Source organism: Nelumbo nucifera, chromosome 1, assembly GCF_055504915.1.
Source record: "Nelumbo nucifera cultivar China Antique chromosome 1, China Antique-T2T, whole genome shotgun sequence".
Taxonomy (NCBI): Eukaryota; Viridiplantae; Streptophyta; class Magnoliopsida; order Proteales; family Nelumbonaceae; genus Nelumbo; species Nelumbo nucifera.
The window spans coordinates 140,912,240-140,936,815 of record NC_142649.1 but is presented as its reverse complement, the minus strand read 5'-3'; the positions used below and the strand labels follow the sequence as shown (position 1 = coordinate 140,936,815).

Here is a 24,576-nt window from a genome sequence, read left to right as displayed (position 1 = left end):
AGATGATAAAAAAAAGTAGACTAAGGTGATTTGGTCATGTGTATAAAATAACATCAATAATATTTGTAAGAAGTGATTCAACAATAAATCCGAACTATTCAAATATACTGATAATTCGAATATCTAATCAGTCAAATTCAGATATCCTATTCATATCAAATAGCTAATCGGGTTCGAATTCAGATATGACCTAATTCGATTTGATTCAATAAATATTCGAATTCGACTAATTATTTAATTCTTACGTATAATATATAAAATATTTAAATGTTTTATAATTTATAAATAAAATAATTAAATCATATAAATAATTTATATATCTATATACTTTATATAAATCAAATATTGATTTTATATATTTATTAATTACCTAAAATAATTAATTGGTCAAATTCGAATCAAATCAAATATTTGAATATTTAATCAAATTTGGATATCGGATTGAAATTTGGATATTGCCTTATTAGATTTGAATTTGATCTATTTATACCCCTAGTCTCATGTGTACCCTGCTTTATTCCCGCCCCCCACGTCTCCTCTAATGTATATCAATGTTCAAAGTATTTCAAATGCAAAGAGTATTAGGAATACAATTTTAAGAGTGGCATTGAGATATATTTTGGATACGTATAGATATGATTGGAAAAATTAAAACATAATGGATACACTAGGGAAACTCAAGTAAATCCTAGGAATACATTAATAACACCAATCTAAGATGGTGTTTGATAACACTTTTCAAATGCCATTGGCATTTGGGTTTAGGTCCGATTAGAGGATCTGACGCATTTCAAATCTAAATTGGTAAGACCTGGTTTTATGTCTTACCTAAATCAAACGCATTTCAAATGTGATAAAATGACATTATTACCTTCACTATTGTCATCTATTTGAAAACAACAACAACAACAATGATGATGATGATGATAATTTATTATTATTATTATTATTATTATTATTATTATTATTATTATTATTATTATTATTATTATTATTATTATTATTATTATTATTATTATTATTATTATTATTATTATTATTATTATTGTTGTTGTTGTTGTTATTGTTATTACTACTACTATTATTATTATTATTGATATTATTATTATTATTATTATTATTATTATTATTATTATTATTATTATTATTATGTGTTTATTAATAATGATAATAATAATAATTTATGTAACATTATTTACTAATAATAATAATAATAATAATAATAATATAATAATAAATATATTACTATTAAATAGGTATTATCATAAAATTATATATAATATAATTTTAAATAAAATAAATAATAATATTTAGTATTAGTATTTATATAGTAATAAGAAGAATATTTCATAATATATTTATTAGTAATAATTAAAATATTTTTATTTATTATTAGTTAATAATAATAAATTATTATTATTTTTAATTAAATAATAAATAATTATTTATTTAAATATATAATATTTGTTTATTAATAGAATACCATTTTTATTTAATATTATTTTTTATTATTTATAATAATATCAAATAGTCCATTTCTAAGGGTAAAATAGTAAACTTCACAATTTCAAATGTTGGAGAATTGCTCCAATTCAAATGATCTTATCTTTTCAGAACCTCTAAAAAGAAGAAAATCATTTCTACTTCTTTTCAAATTTTTTACCCAAATAATTTTTTTTTAACTTTTCAAATTTCAGATTTATCAAACGCCACCTAAATCTTAAATGACTACAAATAAGGCATATAGGCATGATATATGCATATATACACCTTGATAGGTAGGGTCAGTTGTCTATTAGATTTGTGTAATTTCTAATGGTGTGTCTACGTTTTTTCTTCTCCATCTAACAAAAAATAAAAAAAACCTTGATAGTTTAGGTAAAGTATGAATTACAAGAACACACTTGGAAACATCAAAATATGTTGATATGTGTGTGTTATGAAACAAACAACCACTATCACATATTCGCATCTAATAGTTGTTGATCTTCTCATTCCAAATGGATCTTGAAATCTCCAAGCTCTTCACCAATAATATTATACAGTAGAATTAATATCTTTATATCATAGAAGTATGGGTAAATCATCAAACTAGAAGCAGACAATCTTGTTTGGAAAAAAGAAATCACTCGGTCCAATACACAGTCAAAAACAGCTTCTATCTATCTATCTATCTATTTTTTTCATTCAGGCATCCCCTTCCTCATCAACTTTGATGTTTGATTGGAAAGTGATGAAGGGAAATTTGGCCCGACCTCGTAACAGGGAGACGCGTAGACGTGACTCGGCATAAGTGACAACTCAACATGATCAGATCGGCACGTGGACGTGACTCGACACAAGTGATAGATCAGTTCGCTACAAAGCAACCTCGGGTACCCTGATACCCCCAAACTAAAGTCAACTCGGTATCGAATCGCGACCAGGATAACAATATCAAGCCCGCTACAGATCGAACCCGGACAGATGAACCACCTCATTCAAGACTACCTCGGGATGAGTATACAATGGCGTAAGGTCACATCAGGACCACCTCGGTCCCAAGGCACTTCGGCATTCATATCAGGTCAGATCTAAAGAGCACGAGCTCAGGAAGTTTGCCACTAGTCGGCTCACCACCAGGCAGCCCGGCACCTTACAGGCAGCTCGCTACCTAATCAGGCCGACTTCCGCGCTACAACCCCGAGGAGCTCACCACCGTACTCCGCATTTTACGGGATTATGACTTATAACGGCTATATTAGCTCATCCACTCCCCGATTCAAACGGGAGCGGGCAATCTTACCGGTAGATGGCATTTTACCCACCTAACACGCAAACGGATCCCATCACAGCGAGGATCCAAGAACTACTCCACCAACCCACGAGGACTCCAGTATATAAAGACTTCACCCCCGAGGGGCGAAGGTATGTTTTTTATATGTGTGTATGTGTAATCTTTGCTCTCTAGCTCTCAAACTCACGGATATCATCTTCAAGCTCTCTACTACTACTGAGTGGTGACTTAGCCATCGGAGTGTCCCCGCCGGGTAAGCCACCCCAGGATCTTTAACTCCTTTCTTGCAGGTTACCCAGTTCTTGTTGTTGCTGGCAGCCAGATCGTCTCCAACAGGGAGCAGCCGGATTACGCCACATCAGAAAGTTAATATGGAAGTAAAAAAAAAGAAAAAAAAAAGATCCATATACAAATTCCAAGTATTTATGTGGAAGGTAATACAGGTTTAAATTAAAAATAAAACACAAATTTAAGGCTTGGCTGGAACAAAAACAAAAGATAAATTTAAAGCTTCGCTCCAAGATCAAGACATGTTATGTGCCATTTGCTCAAAGGAGTTCGAGTCATTTCATCATCTGTTTCTTGAATATTCATTGCCTCAGGCAATAATAATCTGGTGTCAATTAAGCTCAATTAGAACTAAATCCAAAGATTAAAGGGAGATGACGGTTCAGCATAGGGCCAAAATTTTTAAGCGTAAAGTACAATTGAGGTAGGTATCAGTTCGGAATTGATGCAAATTTACAGTCAGTATATAGAGTGAGGATTATTGACATTTTGAATGTTTATAACTCTGTAATAAAAACCAGAAATCTGCAATGAACCTATCCGTACTTCTCTATTTTATCTATTCAAACAGCGATTGCTGGGACTAGAAGAAGCAAGCAATCACAATTAATATATTTTTTTTATAAAAATTAATTATTCAAAAAAAAGCGTCGTCAATAATTTTCTTGGAAAAACACAAGGACGAGCCAACCCATCAATTGCTACTGGCTATGTCTCAAGATTTAGTGGTTACCAATTAGCATATTCCATTGCTGGATCCTCAGTAACAATGTACCTTCTAGTCTTTTTTTTTTTTTTGTTTATTGTATTTAGATGGTGTCCTTTAGTCTTTACTTACAGGCTTGAAATTGCATTGTATCCCACTAATAGATAATCCGGTCGATCCCAAGTTAATGAAAAAAAATATTAACAACGATCTTTCTCTACGTAATAACAAAAAATTTTTTTGTTTATTGCATTGTATCCTTTAGTCTTTTCAAATATAAAATACATAAAACATAGAAATTACAAAAAATATAAAAAATTATTTTCAAATTACAGAAATTATGAAAATTGAAAAACAAAATCAGAAAATTAGAAAAACACCAAAAATTATAGAAAAACACAGAAATTGCAAATAAATAACAAAAAGTACAGAAAAATTTATAGATTGTAGAAAATAGAAAAATGTAAAAAAAAACGGAAATTATAAAAAACATTGGAAATTATAAAAAAGAAAAACTAAAAATGCAAAAAAAAAAATAAGAAAATTGAAAACTGAAAAAGACCATTTTTCCTCTAACTCACCATTCAAGGGTAATTTGGTCATAAAATTTGTTATTTATGCTGACATGGACACCTCTGTTAAGATGCATTAACGGTGCATTAACAAAAAGTGAGCTTTAGAAAATAAAAACTTACTAACATGGTAGGTTTTAAATATTTTGAAAAGTTGTGATAATTTTATAAAAAATACTGAAAACTCATGGTGAGTTTTAGATAATTTTCCTTCAAAATAACCCTTCTGAATAGGTATAATATAGGTATAAAAAAATAAATATTTATTTAATAAACACTTAAAAAATAAATTTAAATTTTGGATTACTTGAATAAACACTTACTTCTGATCTAAAATAAATGCTTATCCGAAATAGTTGATCGTGATTAAAAAAAAAAAGAAAAACAGTATACAAATGTGAAACATAATTAAGTGTCTGTTTCATTTCCTTGTGGAGGTTTAACAGTGAAAAGACACCTGACAAAAAAATAAGGAGACAAGCAGTTATCTAGCTTTTTCCAAATTAAAACCATTGTATATCAACCGTCCTTTACATATTCGAGTTATACTTTGCAACTTCATCTAAAACAATGCTAATTTTGTTTTATCTTTGATTATCGGTTGTTGTTGGTTTCCACGTTTATGTCAATCCTACATGTGACGACACAAAGAGGGCCCCCAAAATGAATACATTCATGGACATTAGACAATCATCACTCACAGAATAACCTTATCTATCACATGGATCGATGATGAAAATGACGCGTGTTTTACCTATCAGTGGCCAATATTTTCCTTCATGGGTCCCATTCCGAAGGTCTGACCGTCTGAGATCTGCTAGGAATGTTTACCAACTAATTTCTTCGCGTGGCCATGATTGAGGTGGTTGGTTGATCATCGAAAGAAACATCAACACTCACCACACAGAAAAATGAAATTTAGAAAAAGAAAGATCTAACGGCTATCATGGCTATATGTTAGGAGATAGGACCACCGACCACGTACGTACCACTCCAGGTGTATGTGCTTAATTTCGGTTGCCGTAGTAGCTCTCTTGCCCCCTTGTGTATTAACTCCAATAGAGTAAAATGCATGGTTCCATTTTTGGAAACCCAAATGCACTTGTTTTCCTGTTTGGATGCCCCGGCCCAATCTTTGGACCCAAAGCCTTCATAATTGATCTTGAACCAAAAAGAAGGATACCATCATTTCAAAGACTGTCTGTACGTATAAGCCATGCACCTTCCCTACTTCCCATCAGAGTTAAAGATAAACACACATGAAGAATTGAACTTTCATCGGTTAATTAATTGCCCAACTGAACTGAAAGTAAATTTCTCTTTCAGTAAGGATAAGAACATTATATATTAAGATTTATATGATCATGAGAAGACGATTGAACTTTGCATTCTCTATTTACAGACAAAAATAAATAAATAGTAAATTTTGCCTTGAACGAAGCAAGCTTATTTGAACTCCTTTATATGAAAATATGTTCCAATATAAACTAGCGATATATAAATATGCATGAATAAATAATAATATGTCGATAAATGCTGTCACTCCATATATACGACACCGTAAATATTTGTGTTAATTTTCTACATTGTCTTTTTGTCATCCTCATGAATATTATTATGTCATGCGCCGTAAACTCTAGGATATGTTTGGATTAGAATTAATGCTAATGGTAATGGGGTGACCTTGAGACTTTTGTGCATTACTTACCAGCGGCAGCGGCCCCATATCTGGGCCACATTGTTATGGACGTGGCTTGAGAAGATAAGGATGGATTATGGATATGATGCGCGCGGTATACGTAGGCCTTGCTTATAAAAGCTAACTTTGGGAGTTGCATTCTCACAAGCCAGCAATTAATCCTTATTGCCATCAAATTAATCCCTCAGTCAGCAAAGAGAAAAAAAAAATGGCTACAACCCCAACCCGCCGCGTGAGTACTACTGCCAACGCAAAGATGCTCTCCAACTATGTACCCGTCTACCTGATGCTTCGTGTAAGTATCATTTCGATCAATTTCAAATATGTATATAGTTAGTTTAATTGTTGAGCATTTTAATTATATATATATATATATATATATAATTAATTAACCGTTAACTTAATTTGTCATCGTCATCAATCGGTGGTGAAACACAGCTGGGTGTTGTTACGTGCTAAGCGATGGAGATGGACTTGAGAAGCAGCTCAAGCAATTAAGAGAGGCAGATGTCGATGAGGCGATGGTGGATGTATGTGTTGGAAATAATCTCAATAATTTTTTCTTGTAAAAAAGTCACAGAGATTTTCTGTCTCAAATATCAAGCATGCAACAATAATAACACAAATAATAAAAACAGAGCAACCAACAACAGATATTAAATTTTACATGAAAAATCCCTCAATACAAGGATAAAAACCACGAGACAGAAGTCCAAAACATCTAATATCAGCACTAATAATGGGGTACAATGTTTTTCTATCTACTTACAACTACATGATGAATCTAAAGAAAACTCTTGGATACCAATAACATAAATCAACATTAAACTAGAATCAAACAAGAAAATTTTCACAAAAGGTGGAAGCACAACAATGGAAATAAAAGGAGATGTTAAAAACGAATGTGTCCTCTTCTTCGTTTCGACCCTTACAACTCTTCTTCTTCTTCCAAAAAACCTTCATCTCTAAACCACTATTCTGTTCTCTGATATTTCCTAGAGAGCTATTTTTCGAGTTGCGAGAGTAGAGAGTGTGAAGAGAACTTTGACCAATTCGTTGGTTAGCCATGGACATGTTGGCTTGTCTTGCAAGCCAATGCCAAATAGACTATTGACATTTCATTCCTTTTTTTTTGTCTTTTCTTCCTTTTCTTTATTAGTGGGTCCCACCTCATAAGAAGGGAACCCCAACAATCACCCCCTCCCGATTTATGAGGAGGGTTGCACCATGCCCAAACCTGCAATATTTCTATAGTATTCAAACTTTTCTTTTGGTAAGGCATTGGTCATCGTGTCTGACCCATTCTTATCAGTGTGAATTTTTTCAACTTGCACTTCCCTTTCTTCAACAACATTCCGAATCCAGTGATACCTCATATCAATGTTTTTGGACTTAGTATGGGAACTTGGATTTTTACACAAGTGAATGGTGCTCTGACTATTACAAAGAAATTTAAACCTTTGTTGCTCCAAACCAAGTTCATTTAAGTACCTCTTCATCCACAATATCTCTTTGCAAGCCTTTGTGACAGATATTTATTCAGCCTCTGTAGTTGATAATGCTACACATTTTTGCAACTTGAACTGCCATGACACCGCTCCCCCAACAGAAATGAATAACAAACCTGATGTAGACTTTCTATAATCAATGTCACCTGCAATATCAGCACTTGTCCACCCTTCAAGTATAGGTTTACCACTACCAAAGAACAAACATATCTTGGATGTGTCTTTCAAATACGTGAGGATCCATTTCAATGCAAGCCAATGCTCTTTTTCCGAATTGGCAAGAAATCTACTAACCACACCAACAACACGTGCTATGTCCAACCTAGTACAAACCATAGCATACATAAGACTTCTTATGGCAGAGGCATAGGAAATGTTCTTCATTTCTTCAATTTATTTCTCATTCTTTGGACTTTGATCACTAGACAATCTGAAATGATTTGCCAATGGAGTATTAACTGGTTTTTCTTTGTCCATGCAAAATCTCTCAAGGACCTTTTCTATGTAACTTTCTTGTGACAACCACAATCTCTTGGATTTCCTATCACGTGAGATTTTCATACCCAAGATTTGTTGAAATGGACCTAAGTCCTTCATGGAGAAAGACTTGCTTAACTGTTTCTTTAACCTGTCAATTTTTGTCTTATCTTGCCCAACAATAAGAATGTCATCAACATATAGCAAAAGAATGATAAAATCATCATTAGAAAAATACTTAGTGAAAACACAGTGATCTGAAGTTATTTTACCATACCCATGCTCTAATACCACTTTATTTGGAATAATCCCATTAATTTTTCCTTGTGAAAATATCACAAAGATTTTTTTACTCAAATATCAAGCATGCAACAATAATAAAACAAATAACAAAAACAGAGCAAGCAATAGTAGACACCAAATTTTATGTGGAAAAACCCGTAATACAAGTGTAAAAACCACGGGATAAAAGTCCAAAACATCCACTATCAGCAACAATAATGGCGTACAATGTTTTTCTATTATTTACAACTAGATGATGAACCTCAAGAAAACTCGTTGATACAAATAACAAAAAATCATCATTAAACTAGAGAGCAAACAAGAAATTTCTCACCAAAGGTGGGAGTACAACAATGGAAGCAAGAGGAGATGCTGAAAATGGATTTGTCTTCTTCTTTGTTTCAGCCCTTATAACTCTTCTTCTTCTTCCAAAAAACCATCTTCTCTAAACCCCTAATTTGTTCTCTGATATTTCCTATAGAACTATTTTTCAAGTTGAGAGACTAGAGAGTGTGAAGAGAGCTTTCACCAATTCGTTGGTTAGCCAAGGATGTGTTGGCTTGCCTTGCAAGCCAATGCCAAAATGTCTCTTGACATTTCATTCCTTTTTTTTCGTCTTTTCTTCCTTTCTTTTTCTTGTAATTATTAGTGTGCCCCGTCTCATAAGGAGGGAACTCCAACAATTTCCCCCTCCGGAATTATGAGGAAGGCTACACCATGCCCAAACCTACAATATTTTTATAGTATTCAAGCTTTTCTTTCGGTAAAGCCTTGGTCATCATGTCTGACCCATTCTTATTAGTGTGAATTTTTCAAGTTGCACTTCCCTTTCTTTAAAAACATTCTGAATCCAGTGATCCTCACATCAATGTGTTTGGATTTAGAATGAGAGCTTGGACTCTTACACAAGTGATTGGCGCTCTGACTATCACAAAGAAGTGTAAATCTTTCTTGCTTCAAACTACAAGCCAATGCTATTTGCCTAGATTGGCATGAAATCTACTAACCACACCAACTGCATGTGATATGTCCGGCCTAGTACAAACCATAGCATACATAAGACATCCTATGGCAGAGGCATAGCGAATGTTCTTCATTTCTTCAATTTCTTTCTCATTCTTTGGACTTTGATCACTAGACAATCTGAAATGATTTGCCAATGGAGTAGTAAACGGTTTTGCTTTGTCCATGCAAAATCTCTCAAAGACCTTTTCTATGTAACTTTCTTGTGACATTTTCATCTCTTGGATTCCTATAACGTGAGATTTTCGTACCCAAGATTTATTGAGCTGGACCTAAGTCCTTCATGAAGAAAGACTTGCTTAAGTGCTTCTTTAACCTGTCAATTTTTGTCTTATCTTGCCCAACAATCAACATGTCATGCAAAAGAATGATAAAATTATCACTAGAAAAATACTTAGTGAAAACGCAATGATTTGAATCTGTTTTACCATATCCATGCTCTGATACCAGTTTATTAGGAATAATCCCAATAATTTTTCCTTGTGAAAAAATCACAAAGATTTTGCCTCATATATCAAGCATGCAACAATAATAAGACAAATAACAAAAACAGAGCAAATAACTGTAGACACCAAATTTTACTTGAAAAACCCCTCAATGCAAGGGTAAAAACCACGGGACAAAAGTCCAAAACATCCACTATCAGCAATAATAATGGCGTACAATGTTTTTCTATCTAATTACAACTAGATGATCAACCTCAAGAAAACTCTTGGATACCAATAACAAAAATCATTATTAAACTGGACAACAAACAAGAAATTTCTCACCAATGGTGGTAGCACAACAATGGAAGTAAGTGGAGATGCTGAAAACGGATTTCTCTTCTTCTTCGTTTTAGCCCTTATAACTCTTCTTCTTCCAAAAAACATTCTTCTCTAAACCCCTGTTCTGTTCTCTGATATTTCCTAGAAAGCTATTTTTCGAGTTTGGAGAGTAGAGAGTGTGAAGTGAGCTTTCACCAATTCGTTGGTTAGCCAATGCCAAAATGTATGTTGACATTTTCATTCCTTTTTTTTTGTCTTTTCTTCCTTTATTTTTATTGTAATTATTAGTGGGTCCCACCTCATAAGGAGGGAACCCCAACAATCTCCCCCTCCCGACTTATGAGTAGGGCTGCACCATGCCCAAACCTACAACATTTCTATAGTATTCAAGCTTTTCTTTCAGTAAAGCATTGGCCATCATGTCTAACCCATTCTTATCAGTGTGAATTTTTTCAAATTGCACTTCCCTTTCTTCAAGAACATTCTGAATCCAGTGATACCTAACATCAATGTGTTTGGACTTAGAACGAGAGCTTGAATTCTTACACAAGTGAATGGCGCTCTGACTATCACAAAGAAGGGTAAATCTTTCTTGTTTCAAACCAAGTTCATTTTAGAACCTCTTCATCCACAATATCTCTTTGCAAGCCTCTGTGGCAGCTATGTATTCAGCCTTTATAATTGACAAGGCTACACATTTTTGCAACTTGAAATGCCATGACACTTCTCTCCCAGCAAAAGTGAACTAGAAACCTAATGTAGATTTTCTAGAGTCAATGTCACTTGCCATATCAGCATTTGTAAACCCTTCAAGTTTAGGTTTACCACCACCAAAATACAAACATGTCTTGGATGTGCCTTTCAAATACTTGATGATTAATTTCACTACAAGCCAATGTTCTTTGCCTGGATTGGCAAGAAATCTACTAACCACACCAACTGCATGCGCTATGTTCGGCCTAGTACAAATCATAGCATACATAAGACTTCCTATAGTAGAGGCATAGGGAATGTTCTTCATTTTCTTCAATTTATTTCTCATTCTTTGGGTTTTGATCACTTGACAATCTGAAATGATTTGCCAATGGAGTATTAACCGGTTTTCCTTTGTCCATGCAAAATCTCTCAAGGACCTTTTCTATGTAACTTTCTTGTGACAACCACAATCTCTTGGATTTCCTATCACGTGAGATTTTCATACCCAAGATTTGTTGAACTGGACCTAAGTCCTTCATGGAGAAAGACTTGCTTAACTGCCTCTTTAACCTGTCAATTTTTGTCTTATCTTGCCCAACAATCATCACGTCATCAACATATAGCAAAAGAATGATAAAATCATCATCAGAAAAGTACTTAGTGAAAACACACTGATATGAAGCTGTTTTACCATACCCATGCTCTGATACCAGTTTATTGGGAATAATCCCATTAAATTTTCCTTGTGAAAAAATCACAGATTTTCTGTCTCAAATATCAAGCATGCAACAATAATAAGACAAATAACAAAAACAGAACAAGCAACAGTAAACACCAAATGTCCAAAACATCCACTATCAGCAATAATAATGGGGTACAATGTTTTTTTATCTAGTTATAACTAGATGATGAACCACAAGAAAACTCTTGAATACCAATAACATAAATCATCATTAAACTGGACAACAAATAAGAAATTTATCACCAAAGGTGAAAGCACAACAATGAAAGCAAGAGGAGATGCTGAAAACGGATTTGTCTTCTTTTTCGTTTCAGCCTTTGTAATTCTTCTTCTTCCAAAAAACCTTCTTCTATAAACCCCTATTTTGTTCTCTGATATTTCCTAGAGAGCCATTTTTGGAGTTGAGAGAGTAAAGAGTGTAAAGAGAACTTTCACCAATTCCTTGGTTAGCCAAGGACATATTGGCTTGTCTTGCAAGCCAATGCCAAAATGTTTCTTGACTTTTCATTCCTTTTTTTTTTTGTTTTTTCTTCCTTTCTTTTTCTTGTAATTATTAGTGGGTCCCACCTCATAAGGAGCAACTCCAACAGTATTGTGGGGGTTCATAGAGTGCAAGGGCCCCAAGCAATAGGGGTGAGCTTTCGGTTTATTCGGTTAAAAACCTAACCGAATAAATCATTTTTTTTAAACCGAAATATTAAAATGAAAACCGAAACCAAAACCGATTTTCAAAAAACCGATCGATTTTCGGTTATTTCAGTTAAAAACCGAATTTAGTTATTATTATATATTATAACCTATAATATATATATATAGATTATTATAATATATTAGAAAATTTAATTTCATTATAATAGATTATATATAATATATTAATATATAGCATATAATGTATATTTAATATTATATATTATATAATGAATTTTAGCTAGTTCAGTGTTTTTGATTGGCCGAATTTCTAAATCTGAAAACCGAAATTATTAAAACCGAATTAACCAAACCAAATTTCTCAAAAAACCAAAAAAACCGAAACCGAATTTTTCAGTTCGGTAATTCGGTTTTAACCGAATAATGCTCATCCCTACCAAGCAACACGCCTGGAGCACTTAACCGGAGCTTGTTCAACATCATTCAACAATGCGGTGATGTTGTCAACATTCCTCTTCCCCAGTGGCTGCTTGACATCGGTGAATCAAACCCAGATATCTGCTACACCAACAGGTCCGGTACCAGAGACAAAGAGTATGTCACCAATGGTGTGGATAACCTGCCCGTCCTCGCTGGCCGGACAGCCCTGCAGATTGGATTTTTCTTACTGTTTGTTCTGAACCTTAATTAATTGATCGACCTTAGCTTGCTTCATGAGTTTTACTAGGTAGCTACTTGCATTGAAAACCCTTGATTTAGAAACTGAATTAATCCTTAAGTAAGCTCTAGTAGAATTCACACGGCCGTTATCTCTTTCAGGTATATAGCGATTACATGAAGAGTTTTAGAGAAAACATGTCGGACTTCCTAGAGGCTGGGCTGATAACAGATATTGAAGTAGGGCTTGGTCCATGTGGCGAGCTCAGGTTCCCCTCTTACCCACAAAATCAAGGTTGGGTCTTTCCAGGCATTGGAGAATTTCAGGTGACATTGACTCCTCGATCGCTTCTTAATTAATTAAGTTCGATCCCTTCTTCGATTTTTTTTTTCTCCTCCTCTCTTGTTGATTGGCAAGAAGATGCATGCATGGTCGTGTCATTATGGACAATAAATTAAATAATACAACAGAAGCCACTGCCTTCCAAGTTTCAATAAAATGATGACTTCAACAATCTTATAATTAATTATGAATTGCAGTGCTACGACAAGTATCTAAAATCACAATTCAAAGAGGCTGCAACAGCAGTTGGACACCCAGAATGGGAATTACCAGACAATGCAGGGACATACAATGACACACCTGAAGCTACAGAATTCTTTGGAGAAAATGGAACGTATCTCACTGAGAAGGGAAAATTCTTCCTAACATGGTATTCTAATCAGTTACTAAAGCAAGCAGATGAGATCCTTGAAGAAGCCAATCAGGCTTTCCTTGGGTGTAGAGTCAACTTAGCAGCAAAAGTAGGTGATTAATTACTACCATCACTTATTGTGTACTCTGGTGGGTATCAAAAGCTCAAAGGGGTATCCTTTCCATGCTTATTAAACAGGTATCTGGAATCCACTGGTGGTATAAACATTACAGTCATGCTGCAGAGCTTACTGCTGGTTACTACAACTTGAGCAAACGTGATGGATACCGGCCCATAGCCAGGATGCTATCAAGGCACTATGCTATTTTGAACTTTACATGCATTGAGATGAGAGACTCTGAACAAAGTGAAAATACTAAAAGCGCACCTGAGGATCTTGTTCAGAAGGTAAATTTTCTGATCGAGCATAGAAAAGCTAGGAGATTAACTGATCAGTGAGGCTGAAGAGTTCTTCAGTATGTTTGGTCCTAGGTTTTTAGTGCAGGTTGGAGGGAGAACTTGGATGTCGCAGGTGAGAATGCCATATCAAGATATGACAGTACAGCTTATAATCAGATCCTGAAAAATGCTAGACCAAATGATGTCAATAAAACTGGCCCACCAAAACTGCGTATGATTGCTATGACATACCTCCGGCTATCAGATGATCTACTAGAAGAGAGCAATCTTAGTTTATTCAAGAAATTTGTGAGGAAAATGCATGCTGACCACGTAGGGAAAGGGAATTCACTTTCTATTGTGAATTTAAATATATTTGTCTTCGCGCTGGATAGTAAGACTTGATCAATGTTGAGTGTTGAACGAAATCTATTCTTTTCAGGATTACTGTCCAGAACCGGAAAAGTACTACCACCACCCCCTGCTTCCCTTGAAGAAGTCAAAACCAAAGATTCCAATCAATAACCTCCTGGACGCAACAGAACCAATGGAGCTGATGAGGGCGGATTTTGCCCTCCAATGACATTGTGACACATGGCACCTCAGAACAACTAGGTGACACCTAGAACCACTCAGGCAACAACTCGTCAAGTTGATGGTGTCCAACCTGGCGGCCTGGCATAGGCGCAACCTGCCAGACTGGCACAGGCGCGACCTGGCAGCCAGGCACATGCGCCGACCTGGCGACCTGCAAGACGTGCTCGCCGACAAATTCGGCATGCATACCCCACGATCCTTGGAGGTTGGCCCTCGTTCTGGAAGATGGTCAACGTGCATGGCAGTTACCTCCGAGGATCTCGGACCAGTTAGACACGACTTCCCGGAGATCTCGGGGGCGGTACGTGAACAATGCCTATATAAAGGCACCAACCCCAATGGCAAGCGGGGGAAGCGAGTAAGCAAGTAAGCAAATTCTAGCTCTCATACTGTATGACTTTTAGCTTGCAGTCTACTATGAGAGTACTGACTTAAGCATCGGAGCGACCTCGCCGGGTTAGCCACCCCGAGTCCTCTGACATTTTGGTTCCTTACAGGTCTCCAAAGAGCAACGAAGCTCATCAATCCAGCTCGCCACCAGGTCAACCCGGCACCTCACAGGCAGCTCGCCACCAAGTCAGCCTGGCACCTCACAGGTAGCTCGCCACCAGGTCAGCCCGGCACCTCACAGGCAGCTCGGCACCCGGTCAGCCCGACACCTCACAAGCAGCTCGGCACTTGGTCATCTCGGCACCTCATAGGCAGATCGGCACTATAGTCAGCTCATCACCTAGCCTGCCTAGCTTGACTCAGCTCAGCAGCCAAAGTTCTCCACTTCGGCCACTTGGAAGCAGACCAAATGACGAGGTACTTAGCACAAAAAATTCACACTTCACCAAAAATCGATCCATCAATTGGTGTCGTCTATGGGAAACGCTACAAAAAGCTTTCTCATCCTCTAAAAGGCTAAGTCATCTTCTTCTAGAAAACTAAGTCCTTACTTTTTAGAAACTAAAGCTCTCGCTTTATAGTTTCCATTTTTTATGAACTCAAAGACTATGCAGGAAGTTGATAGCTAACAAACTAAGCAGCTCTACCAACTTTATTTCAACTCGGATAAAGTCTCATCAGTCCTCTTCGCGAGGTCCCCTCTACAAAGATGAGCTCTTCGTGGCTTCCGTGGGAGTTGGCGGCCAACAGACTACATGGACGCCCTTGCTGGTCGAGCCATCCAAGGCTCCCATGTGAGCTGGCGACCTAAAGTCAGTAGTGTTGCCCCCGTAGGTCGAGCTCCTAGTAGATTCTTGTAGGAGTGGGTGACCGGCGTCACGAGGTTGATGCAGTGCAGCCATAGCACTAAAGTATCGAACTGGCGAAGACCTCGATACCACATAAGACCCAGTCGCCTCTTCGGCATGGGCAAGATCAAGGAGAGTGGACTACGAGTCGATCCCAGAGCCTAGGGGCCAAAATACCGAACTAGCGAAGACCTCCTCACCACATAAGACCCAGTCGCCTCTTCGGCATGGGAAAAAACAAGGAGCAAACTGCGAGTCGCTCCCAGAGCCTAAGGAATTGAATCAATGCTTACGAGCTCATCGAATTATTCATCTCGGGCCAAAAGGAGAATTTACTCCCTTCGCCGAGTTACTTTCAGCTCGGGAGTGGGGAGCAAATGATGAGGGTGGATTTTGCCCTCCAATGACATTGTGACACGTGGCACCTCAGAACAACTAGGTGACACCCGGAACCACTCAGGCAACAACTCGCCAAGTTGATGGTGTCCAACCTGACGGCCTGGCACAGGCACGACCTAACGACCTGCGAGACGTGCTCGCCGACAAATTCGGCATGCATACCCCACGATCCTTGGAGGTTGGCCCTCGTTCCGGAAGATGGTCAACGTGCATGGCAGTTACCTCCGAGGATCTCGGACCAGTTAGACACGACCTCCTGGAGATCTCGGGGGCGGTACGTGAATAATGCCTATATAAAGGCACCAACCCCAATGGCAAGCGGGGGAAGCGAGTAAGCAAGTAAGCAAATCCTAGCTCTCATATTGTGTGATTTTTAGCTCACAGTCTACTATGAGAGTACTGACTTAAGCATCGAAGCGACCTCGTCAGGTTAGCCACCTCGGGTCCTCTGACATTTTGGTTCCTTGCAGGTCTCCAAAGAGCAACGAATCTCATCAATCTAGCTCGCCACCAGGTCAGCCCGGCACCTCACAGGCAGCTCGCCACCAGGTCAGCCCAGCACCTCACAGGCAACTCGCCACCAGGTCAGCCCGGCATCTCATAGGCAGCTCGACACCTCATAGGCAGCTCGGCACTATAGCCAGCTCGCCACCTAGCCTGCCCAGCTTGACTCAGCTCGGCAGCTAAAGTTCTCCACTTCGACCTGAGTCATCGGCCACTTGGAAGCAGACCAAATGACAAGGTACTTCACACAAAAAATTCACACTTCACCAAAAATCGATCCATCAGGAGCCATTCCCATTTGATGCGGGAATTGATATGAGTGTTGATGATGACTCCATCAATTAGTCAGACAACACATTGGGAAGATCCCTTTCAATGTTCAAGTTATGTACTCTATTGCTAAGGAACTAAATAAAGAAGAAGCAGATGCAAATAATGTCAATGAAATTTAGTTTCATTGATCTGTATCAACTGTTTCACCTATCCCTACTTTGAATAAAAGATCTTCCCTTAACTCGCATTTCTAGAATGTACAGTTACCAATTTACCACGGCATATAGCATATACCATTAATCACCAGTAATCACCACAAGAACATAATCCATTCTTAATGTGGTGGAACCGATGTGCATCCCTCATAATAATCTCTCGACCCATGAATTTGGAGATAAGTTTGGTCACTGTGTGGCAATCTCTGCAGGTACGGAGGTTTTTGGTGATTCTGATAACTGTTCCAGGGGTACTGTTGATAAGAGCAAAAGCAATAGCCAGCCTCTCACTATGATCCCAGAGCATCTTCTCCTTCACATCATCATCACATAGAACACAGAACTTGTTTCTGGTTTGTATCCGGCCACCTTTAGTTGCCAATTTAATTCTTCCAACATGGCATAGATAGCCTTGTATTGTGGGTGCGATTTATCTCCAACTAGGAAACGGTGAACCACTTTATCCAATTCAAGAAAGCTGTAGCCTGGTGGTTTCTTCAATCCTTTTGATCTCATTAAGGCTCTCACTCTTTCCACATTGTCCCATCTTTTCTCTGCTGCATAAATGTTAGAAAGGGAGATGTAGGGGCCAATGCCATTTGGGTTCAAATCAAAAGTGTTTTGTGCAGCAATCTCAGCTAGCTTGACATTACGGTGGATATGACAAGCGGAAAGAAATGAAGCCCAAATATCAACAGTAGGTTTCACTTCCATAGATTTGATGAACTCATAAGCATCATCTAAACGCCCAGCACGGCCAAGAAGGTCCACCATGCAAGAATAATGTTCAACCCCAGGCTTCATCTTGTACTTCTTTATCATTTGGTAAAAAACGTCAAACCCCTCATCAACCAATCCTGCATGACTACATGCTGACAAAACTGAAGTGAAAGTGACCTTATCTGGCATAATTCCATTCACCTTCATTTCATTGAAGGTGGCTATAGCCTCCCTTCCCCTCCCATGAAGCCCAAATCCTGTAATCATAGCACTCCAAGAGATCAAATTCCTTTCAGCCATCCCTTCAAATATCCTATATGAACAATCTAAGCTCCCACATTTTGCATACATGTCTATAAGGGCAGTCCCCACAACTGTGTCCATAGCGTACCCTTTTTGAGCAAGATAAGCATGAACAGACATGCCAAACTGCAAGGCCATGATCTGGTCAGAAGCACCAAGGACACCAATAAAAGTAACTTCATCGAGCATTCTACCTTCTGAAACCATTTGACAGAAAAGTCGTAAACTTTCAAAAGCATCTCCAGCTTGGGCGTAACCCAAAATCATAGAATTCCATGATACGGTATCTCTATCAATCATCTTGTCAAACAACCGCCTTCCACAAACTATAGAATTGCAGTGACTGTACATACTAATGAGAGAGTTTATCACAAAAATATTAGAAAACCCAATATCATTGCGGATAACAAAACCATGTATTTCCTTCCCCTGTTTCAATGCTCCTAAATCTGCACATGCAGAGAGGACACCGAGCAAAGTCGTACAATCTGCTCTTTGCCCAACTCTACTCATTAAGTAAAAAACTGACAAAGCTTCTCCTGATTCATGATTCTTTATGTAACCAGAAATCATGGTGTTCCAAGAAGTTAAATCTCGTAGGGACATTCCATCAAACAGTCTCCGAGCAGTTTCCATGTCACCAAATTTCAAGTACATTGCCAGAAGAGAATTGCCCACATAGACATCTGATTCCAACCCACGAATGACTAGCTCAGAATGAATTTTCCTACCAACTTCCACAAGTAACAGATCACCACAGGCTTTGAGAACAAAAGGGTACGTAAAATTGTCCGCCTTTTGGCCAAAACTCATCATCTCGCGGTACAGAACAATAGAATTCAAAGAGAAACCATTGCATGCATATCCCCGAATCATGCAATTCCATAAGAATGAGTTCTTCAATATGATTCCATCGAAAACAGCACGAGCTTCAGTCATGGAACCACAGATTGCGTAAAAGGCAGAAAGCTTGGTGTTCAGATAGGTGTTATTAAAGAGAATATTAGAAGTGATCATGTAGGCATGGAGTCGCTTGCCTTCTGTATAGGATTTGGTGTTGGTAAATGACTGCAAGAGAGCCCCACATTGTAGAGAACTAAGTGGAGGTCTAAGATCTTTTCCTGCGAGTTGGGTGGTGTAGAAGTCGATTTGAAGGTAACTTGGGAGACTTCTGGGGAGAATCCGCTCGAAGAACTTGATAGTAATGAGAACGCCATTCATGAGGGAGACTCAGGATCCGACTGTAGTGCATATGATCTCCTGAACGAGATCGAAATAGCAAAATGGCCGGTGCTACTCTGGTAGATCTCAAAAAAAATGTGGACTAATACTGATGGTGGCTCAGTTGGTAGGTTCTCTGACTCGTCGGAGTAGAGACCTGCGATCAAATCCCGCTGCCACGAGGGGTTGGGGGATTAAGGGAAAGGGGACCATGAAGTAAAAAAAAAAAATCAGCGAGGGATAGTATCGTACTACTAATCTACTAGTTCTGTTCTGTACAATGCTTTCCGTTCTGCCATGAAATTATAGTTCCGTAGTCCCACATCGGCTGAAAGAGAAAAGAAAGAAAAGATAGTTCTTCTATAAAATGTTACGTCGGCCGTACGACAATACATCTTTGCGCTTGGGGCAATGACTCAGTCAGTGAGGTATTAACCGAGACGCGTCAATTGCTGGTTGAAAACTATTTCCAAACCCCCTCTTGGGCCTGGGCCTGCCCCTGGCCTCTGAGAATTTCTGGAAGGGTCCCCTCAAAAAGGGTAAGACCCTAAAATTCTTCATCCCTTAATAGTTTTGATTCAATAGTCACATCTGGAATTCCATTCCGGATTACATGCCAACAAGATTCGTTCTAACACCCTACTAACATCCAACATCAGACATCTCATACATGGCGGTTGGTCCCCGCAAGTTGGTAGGGTGTTGGAATTTGCCTTATTGACAGGTGATCCAACTCCTGGAAGTGACATTTGAAGCGGAAAAGGTAATCGCATCCACGTGGCTAAAGTTTTCCTTTGGAATGACCGAATTACCCATTTACCTCTTCGGATGTTTTTGTGGTTAAGAGAAGCGAAGCGATCAGCCAATACTCTTTTTCAGTTGTGGATATTGGATAGGAGAAACCCCCATTAGACAACCACCGTTTATCGGTTTGAATTTGCCTGAGAAAGGCATTACACTACTATAGGTGAGGCAAGTGACTACCATCGCTACTCGTACTACTCGGTTTATGCCCAAGACCATGGCTTGTGTGGCAAATTTTAATGGAGCTTGTGAGGTCATACCCACCAGACCCAAGACGTTTGGCGACTTGAGTAGAAGAAGAACAACAGTTGTTGGATTTGCATGCAAGAACACAGAGGAATCTCAAAGACTTCCACTACAGACTACAAGAAGGATTGCTATAGGACTTCCTGCGATTGCTCTTTCTTTTCCATTCAGTTCTGGGGCTTCTCTTGCCGAGGATAATGGATTCTGGCTCACTGGCCCTATCCCTGTCCCTCCTGTCTTCAACAGTAAGTTCTTTGTTCACGCAGTATGTCTACATACAAAATACTTTTTTTTCTTGATTTCCACCAGTTCTCGTTAGTTCAACATTGTTTGTACGTTAGCAAAACCCCAAAAGCTTTAGACTGCAATTTCCAAAACGTAAGTTAAAATCACAAATTCAAAAAAGGAAAGAGATGTTACAATTACAGAGATTGATCATATACACATTTATTTGATCCCACATGAAATCTTGTCAAGGTAACTGCTTTTGTGATCAAGGATAACTATGCTGCTTAAACTTTTGCAGCTTTAATCCCATATTCCCATCTCATGATGGCATCAAACTTGTAATCTCAATTGTATTCATGAAAAGTAGATTACCACTCAACATTGTTGGCTAAGAGTTCTTTGCTAAAGACAGTAAATCCTGATTGACTTTCAAATTCTGAGGAGCCCATTTTCATTGTTGTGAACTTGGAAGCTTTTATCTTTTGAAGCATGTAAAAGAGTAATTGAAACTTTGTAAGATTTGTTCTCTGCTTGCTGAAGAGAAGAACAATGAGCAGTTCTGAAAATGTCTGCCCAAATATTTTTGCTCTTCTTTATTAAACTGTGAATTTTGATGGTGAAGTATCCACTCTCCAAATGTATTTGAGTTCTAGGGACACTTGAAACGGAAAACAGCACAAAATTATTCTTTTAGAGTTCTTATAAAATCTTCAAGACTTGATATTCTCACAAACATTCACCTGGAATTTCCTGTATATACAGAGATAGCAAATGAAGAAACTGGGACTCGCTCATTTCTCAAGAAGGGAATTTATATAGCTAATGTGGGGCCAAAAGGGAGTGCTTACAGGCTAAGGAAATATGCCTTTGATCTGATGGCGTTAGGGGATTTGATAGGAAAAGATGCATGGAGTTATATAAGGAAGTATCTGCGGCTGAAGTCCACTATCATGTACTACGATTTTGACACTGTTATCTCTGCAGCTCCAGCTAACGATAAACAACCTCTAATTGGTTTGGCCAACAAATTGTTCGATAGTGTGGAAAAGGTAATAAATACAATCATCTGTATTTTCTTTCTTGCAGATTTTCATCGCTAAAATATCATATGAAGCCATCTATCTTTACACAATCTGATTATAATCAGGTGGCATTTAGGTTTTCAATAAATGCAGCTCTCTACTGCTAGGCTGAAACTCAGTGAAGACCCACTTAAATTTGTAATACAGTGCATATGAGGATATTGCAAGTCAAATGAACCATTTGTGTACTACCAAAACTTCAAGCATTCAGATAAAGAAAAAGAAAAGCGAATAATGGTTTAAAAATTGAATAATCAGGACGTCTACAATGTGAAGTTTAAAGAATAAGCATTAAAAGTATGAATAATCTTTTCTTTGGTAAACAAATTTTGAATAATTGGTTGGACTCTAGAGAGTCCCTAATACCCACAAACTTAAATTATCCAACTAATAGTCAATCAATTACACAACCTTAACCACAGCTTACGAATATGCAACTGCATAACACTCAGACTTTAATCCTTTATGCATATGTAATTTGCTAATTTCATAAAAGAGTTGGTCTATGAGTTGAAGTTGAACCACTTTCCATGATGTTTTGACAGCTTGAAGATGCAGTGAAGATGCAAAACCTACCTCAAACACAATCATGTTATCAGGATACCACTGCTCTTCTCCAAGAGGTTATGAACCAAATGGCATAATAACTATTTTGATTTCAAGTATTCAGGTCAGTGCAAGGAATTAGGAAGGAAGGACTCCAATACCAAAATCACTGTCATTCATGACAAAATATATCTTGTATTTGCTCTATAAAGCTCAGCAATTAGAAGATCAGAAGATTCATTGCTACATATCAAAATATCAATGCATTTTAGAGCCATGATTGAGAGTGAGTCTAATGGGGGCTATTTTCTATCTAACCCAAGGGCCTGCTACAGATTGCAATTTGATATCCAGCATGAGAAATTGAGAATGCATGTTTGAGCTTTGAGAACAGACACTTCATGCAAAAAAGATTTAAAAAATGCCCTATGATAAGTCCATACCAGAGATAGCTGGGACCAACATTGGACAATGGTCTATATATTAATATAAATGGTAAACTTCCCGAGTTCCAAATTCATTAAGAAGAATCCACCCCAACCTCCTCTCAGTCCTATAATATACACATCACTATACAAATCTGAGGACAAATTTACAGAACATTAAATTCTAAAAGTCACCTAAGAAAAAATTAAAAAATAAAACGAAAAGAACACAAGTATAGTCTCAATCCAATTCTTTGATCCAAAAGTCCCATTTTTCCAAATCCTATCAAAATCATCACAATCAGTTTTCTCATATGATAGACAAAAATATATATATTAAAGGCAGGGATAGGAAACCTTAAACCTGTTTTTGTTGTACAAAGAGGATATTTTAGAAAGAGAAAAACAGAAGAGAAGATCAAAGGGATGAGATTTAGGGGATTCCCCTGTTTTTGTTTTAGTGAAGAAGAAGATCAGTTTTCAACTGTCCAGTACCTCCCTGACTTTTGTTCCACATCTGCTCATATACAATTGAATGACAAGACTTTTGTTCCACATCCGCTCATATACAATTGAAGGACAATTCAAGACTCTTCTTCTTCTTTAGTTGTTTTTTTCTTTTCTCTGCTGTTGCCATCCAAGAACAGTATAGGTTTGATAAGGAAAATAGGAATTTGCCATGTAAGAAAGAACTGGTTAAGAGACATTATCATATTTTTAGTATTGAGGAAAATGACATTTAATGATGAATGTAATCAAAAATTCATCATCAACTGAAAGCCATTTCCACTCGGTGCATGTGGTAGCTTAAGCTGATGTAAAGCCTTGAAACCAAAGCAATTTAGGTAATTCTATAAAGTAAAAAATAAAAAAAAAAATTAAAAAAAAAAAAAGCATACCAAATAAAGTCAAGAATGTATAATAAGTAAAACAAGAGACAAATGGTAAAAGGGCATGGACTAATTAGATCCATGAACTGACCCTATTTAAAGATGTTCAGACTCTACATGCAGATAGTCTTCTTGAATCTTGACAACATACTAAAAAGAATTGACAAAATGGAATCACACATTTGTATCAGCTGGGGTAAATGTAAATAAGCTTCACAATTCATACCTTCTTAGGTATTCTTTGTATCTTAATGAGTTCTCAATTCCATTATGACAAATTTAATTTACAACATTTAGTTTATAATGGGTAATACTGAAAAAAAAAACTATTGTGATGATCATGCACATACTAGATATCAAATTATCAATGCATGTAAGAGTCAGAGTCTAATGGGATATTTTCTATCCAATTAGGATGGGAAAAATGAGAAGCTTGAAAACTGGTTTGTCATAAATAGTTACCTCTCCAAATTGCATAATTTTGCAGGAAAGATTGATAAGAAAAAAATAATATGTTTAAACTGACAGAAGCTTTGGTTCAAGACATTATATTAAATTTAACAATGAAATAAGGCCGAACCCACCATTTAACGATTCCCATTTTGGAGATTGCGTATACAAACAATCGGTATTGAGAACAAGATTTCGGTGCATCTAGTTCCAGCTGTAGTTTTACAATTAGAATGGCTCTCTTTGTACTGTCCAAATTACTTTTTAGGATTGCAGACCTCCATTCAAATAGAATGTTGGCCTGGATAAGATAATCTCTTGGGTAGGACCTTGTCAATTGTGGGTCGCAACGGTTGAAGCACAGCTTCCTTGAAATATCTTCCTAATCCTGTCCAAGATGTATCACCTATTATGACGGTAACAGGACCTGCAGTGCATGGTTTTTAAAACCGAACCGGTCAGGGCACCGTTTTTCGGTTCGGCAGTTCAACCGTCCAGGT

At 37.3% G+C, this 24,576-nt stretch overlaps 2 protein-coding genes, 1 non-coding gene and 1 pseudogene across 9 annotated transcripts; 3 read left to right on the top strand and 1 right to left on the bottom strand.

Moving 5' to 3' along the window:
* The first annotated feature begins 6,194 nt into the window (after positions 1–6,194).
* Positions 6,195–16,959, top strand: LOC104590180 (beta-amylase-like). 6 transcript variants are annotated; one of them, XM_088894502.1, is made up of 8 exons: positions 6,195–6,336; positions 6,480–6,571; positions 13,004–13,168; positions 13,382–13,645; positions 13,735–13,944; positions 14,029–14,268; positions 14,378–16,508; positions 16,640–16,959. In XM_088894502.1, the coding sequence occupies exons 2-7, from the start codon at positions 6,563–6,565 to the stop codon at positions 14,516–14,518; spliced, it is 1,029 nt and encodes a 342-aa protein (XP_088750628.1). In that variant the 5' UTR covers positions 6,195–6,336; positions 6,480–6,562; the 3' UTR covers positions 14,519–16,508; positions 16,640–16,959. The 6 variants fall into 6 exon arrangements, with proteins under 6 accessions (XP_088750628.1, XP_088750627.1, XP_088750626.1 ...); XM_088894501.1 differs by lacking the exon at positions 6,480–6,571 and having other exon boundaries at positions 6,199–6,336; positions 14,378–14,898; positions 15,030–16,508; XM_088894500.1 differs by lacking the exon at positions 6,480–6,571 and having other exon boundaries at positions 6,199–6,336; positions 14,378–15,339.
* A 152-nt stretch (positions 16,960–17,111) lies between these two features.
* On the bottom strand, positions 17,112–19,691 carry LOC104590165 (putative pentatricopeptide repeat-containing protein At3g11460, mitochondrial pseudogene; annotated as a pseudogene). Its single transcript, XR_016080287.1, has one exon. The product of XR_016080287.1 is annotated as a putative pentatricopeptide repeat-containing protein At3g11460, mitochondrial pseudogene (transcript).
* A 107-nt stretch (positions 19,692–19,798) lies between these two features.
* LOC148803907 (U4 spliceosomal RNA) lies at positions 19,799–19,952 on the top strand. The gene has a single exon (XR_016081516.1). It is a non-coding gene; the product is annotated as a U4 spliceosomal RNA (small nuclear RNA).
* A 315-nt stretch (positions 19,953–20,267) lies between these two features.
* PNSL3 (PsbQ-like 1) lies at positions 20,268–22,628 on the top strand. The gene is made up of 3 exons (XM_010248710.3): positions 20,268–20,700; positions 21,446–21,732; positions 22,311–22,628. Exons 1-3 carry the CDS (start codon positions 20,415–20,417, stop codon positions 22,407–22,409), a joined length of 672 nt encoding a protein of 223 aa, XP_010247012.1. The 5' UTR covers positions 20,268–20,414; the 3' UTR covers positions 22,410–22,628.
* The last annotated feature ends 1,948 nt before the right edge of the window (positions 22,629–24,576 follow it).

What these genes read in the sequence shown, in the direction of transcription:
- PNSL3 (XM_010248710.3), top strand. Translation starts at nt 20,415, where the DNA reads ATGCCCAAGACCATGGCTTGTGTGGCAAATTTTAATGGAGCTTGTGAG. An exon ending in TGTCCCTCCTGTCTTCAACA is followed by an intron (nt 20,701 to 21,445) that starts GTAAGTTCTTTG and finishes CTGTATATACAG; the next exon opens with AGATAGCAAATGAAGAAACT. An exon ending in TGTTCGATAGTGTGGAAAAG is followed by an intron (nt 21,733 to 22,310) that starts GTAATAAATACA and finishes ATGTTTTGACAG; the next exon opens with CTTGAAGATGCAGTGAAGAT.
- LOC104590180 (XM_088894501.1), top strand. Translation starts at nt 6,250, where the DNA reads ATGGCTACAACCCCAACCCGCCGCGTGAGTACTACTGCCAACGCAAAG. An exon ending in CCGTCTACCTGATGCTTCGT is followed by an intron (nt 6,337 to 13,003) that starts GTAAGTATCATT and finishes TATCTCTTTCAG; the next exon opens with GTATATAGCGATTACATGAA. An exon ending in CAGGCATTGGAGAATTTCAG is followed by an intron (nt 13,169 to 13,381) that starts GTGACATTGACT and finishes TATGAATTGCAG; the next exon opens with TGCTACGACAAGTATCTAAA.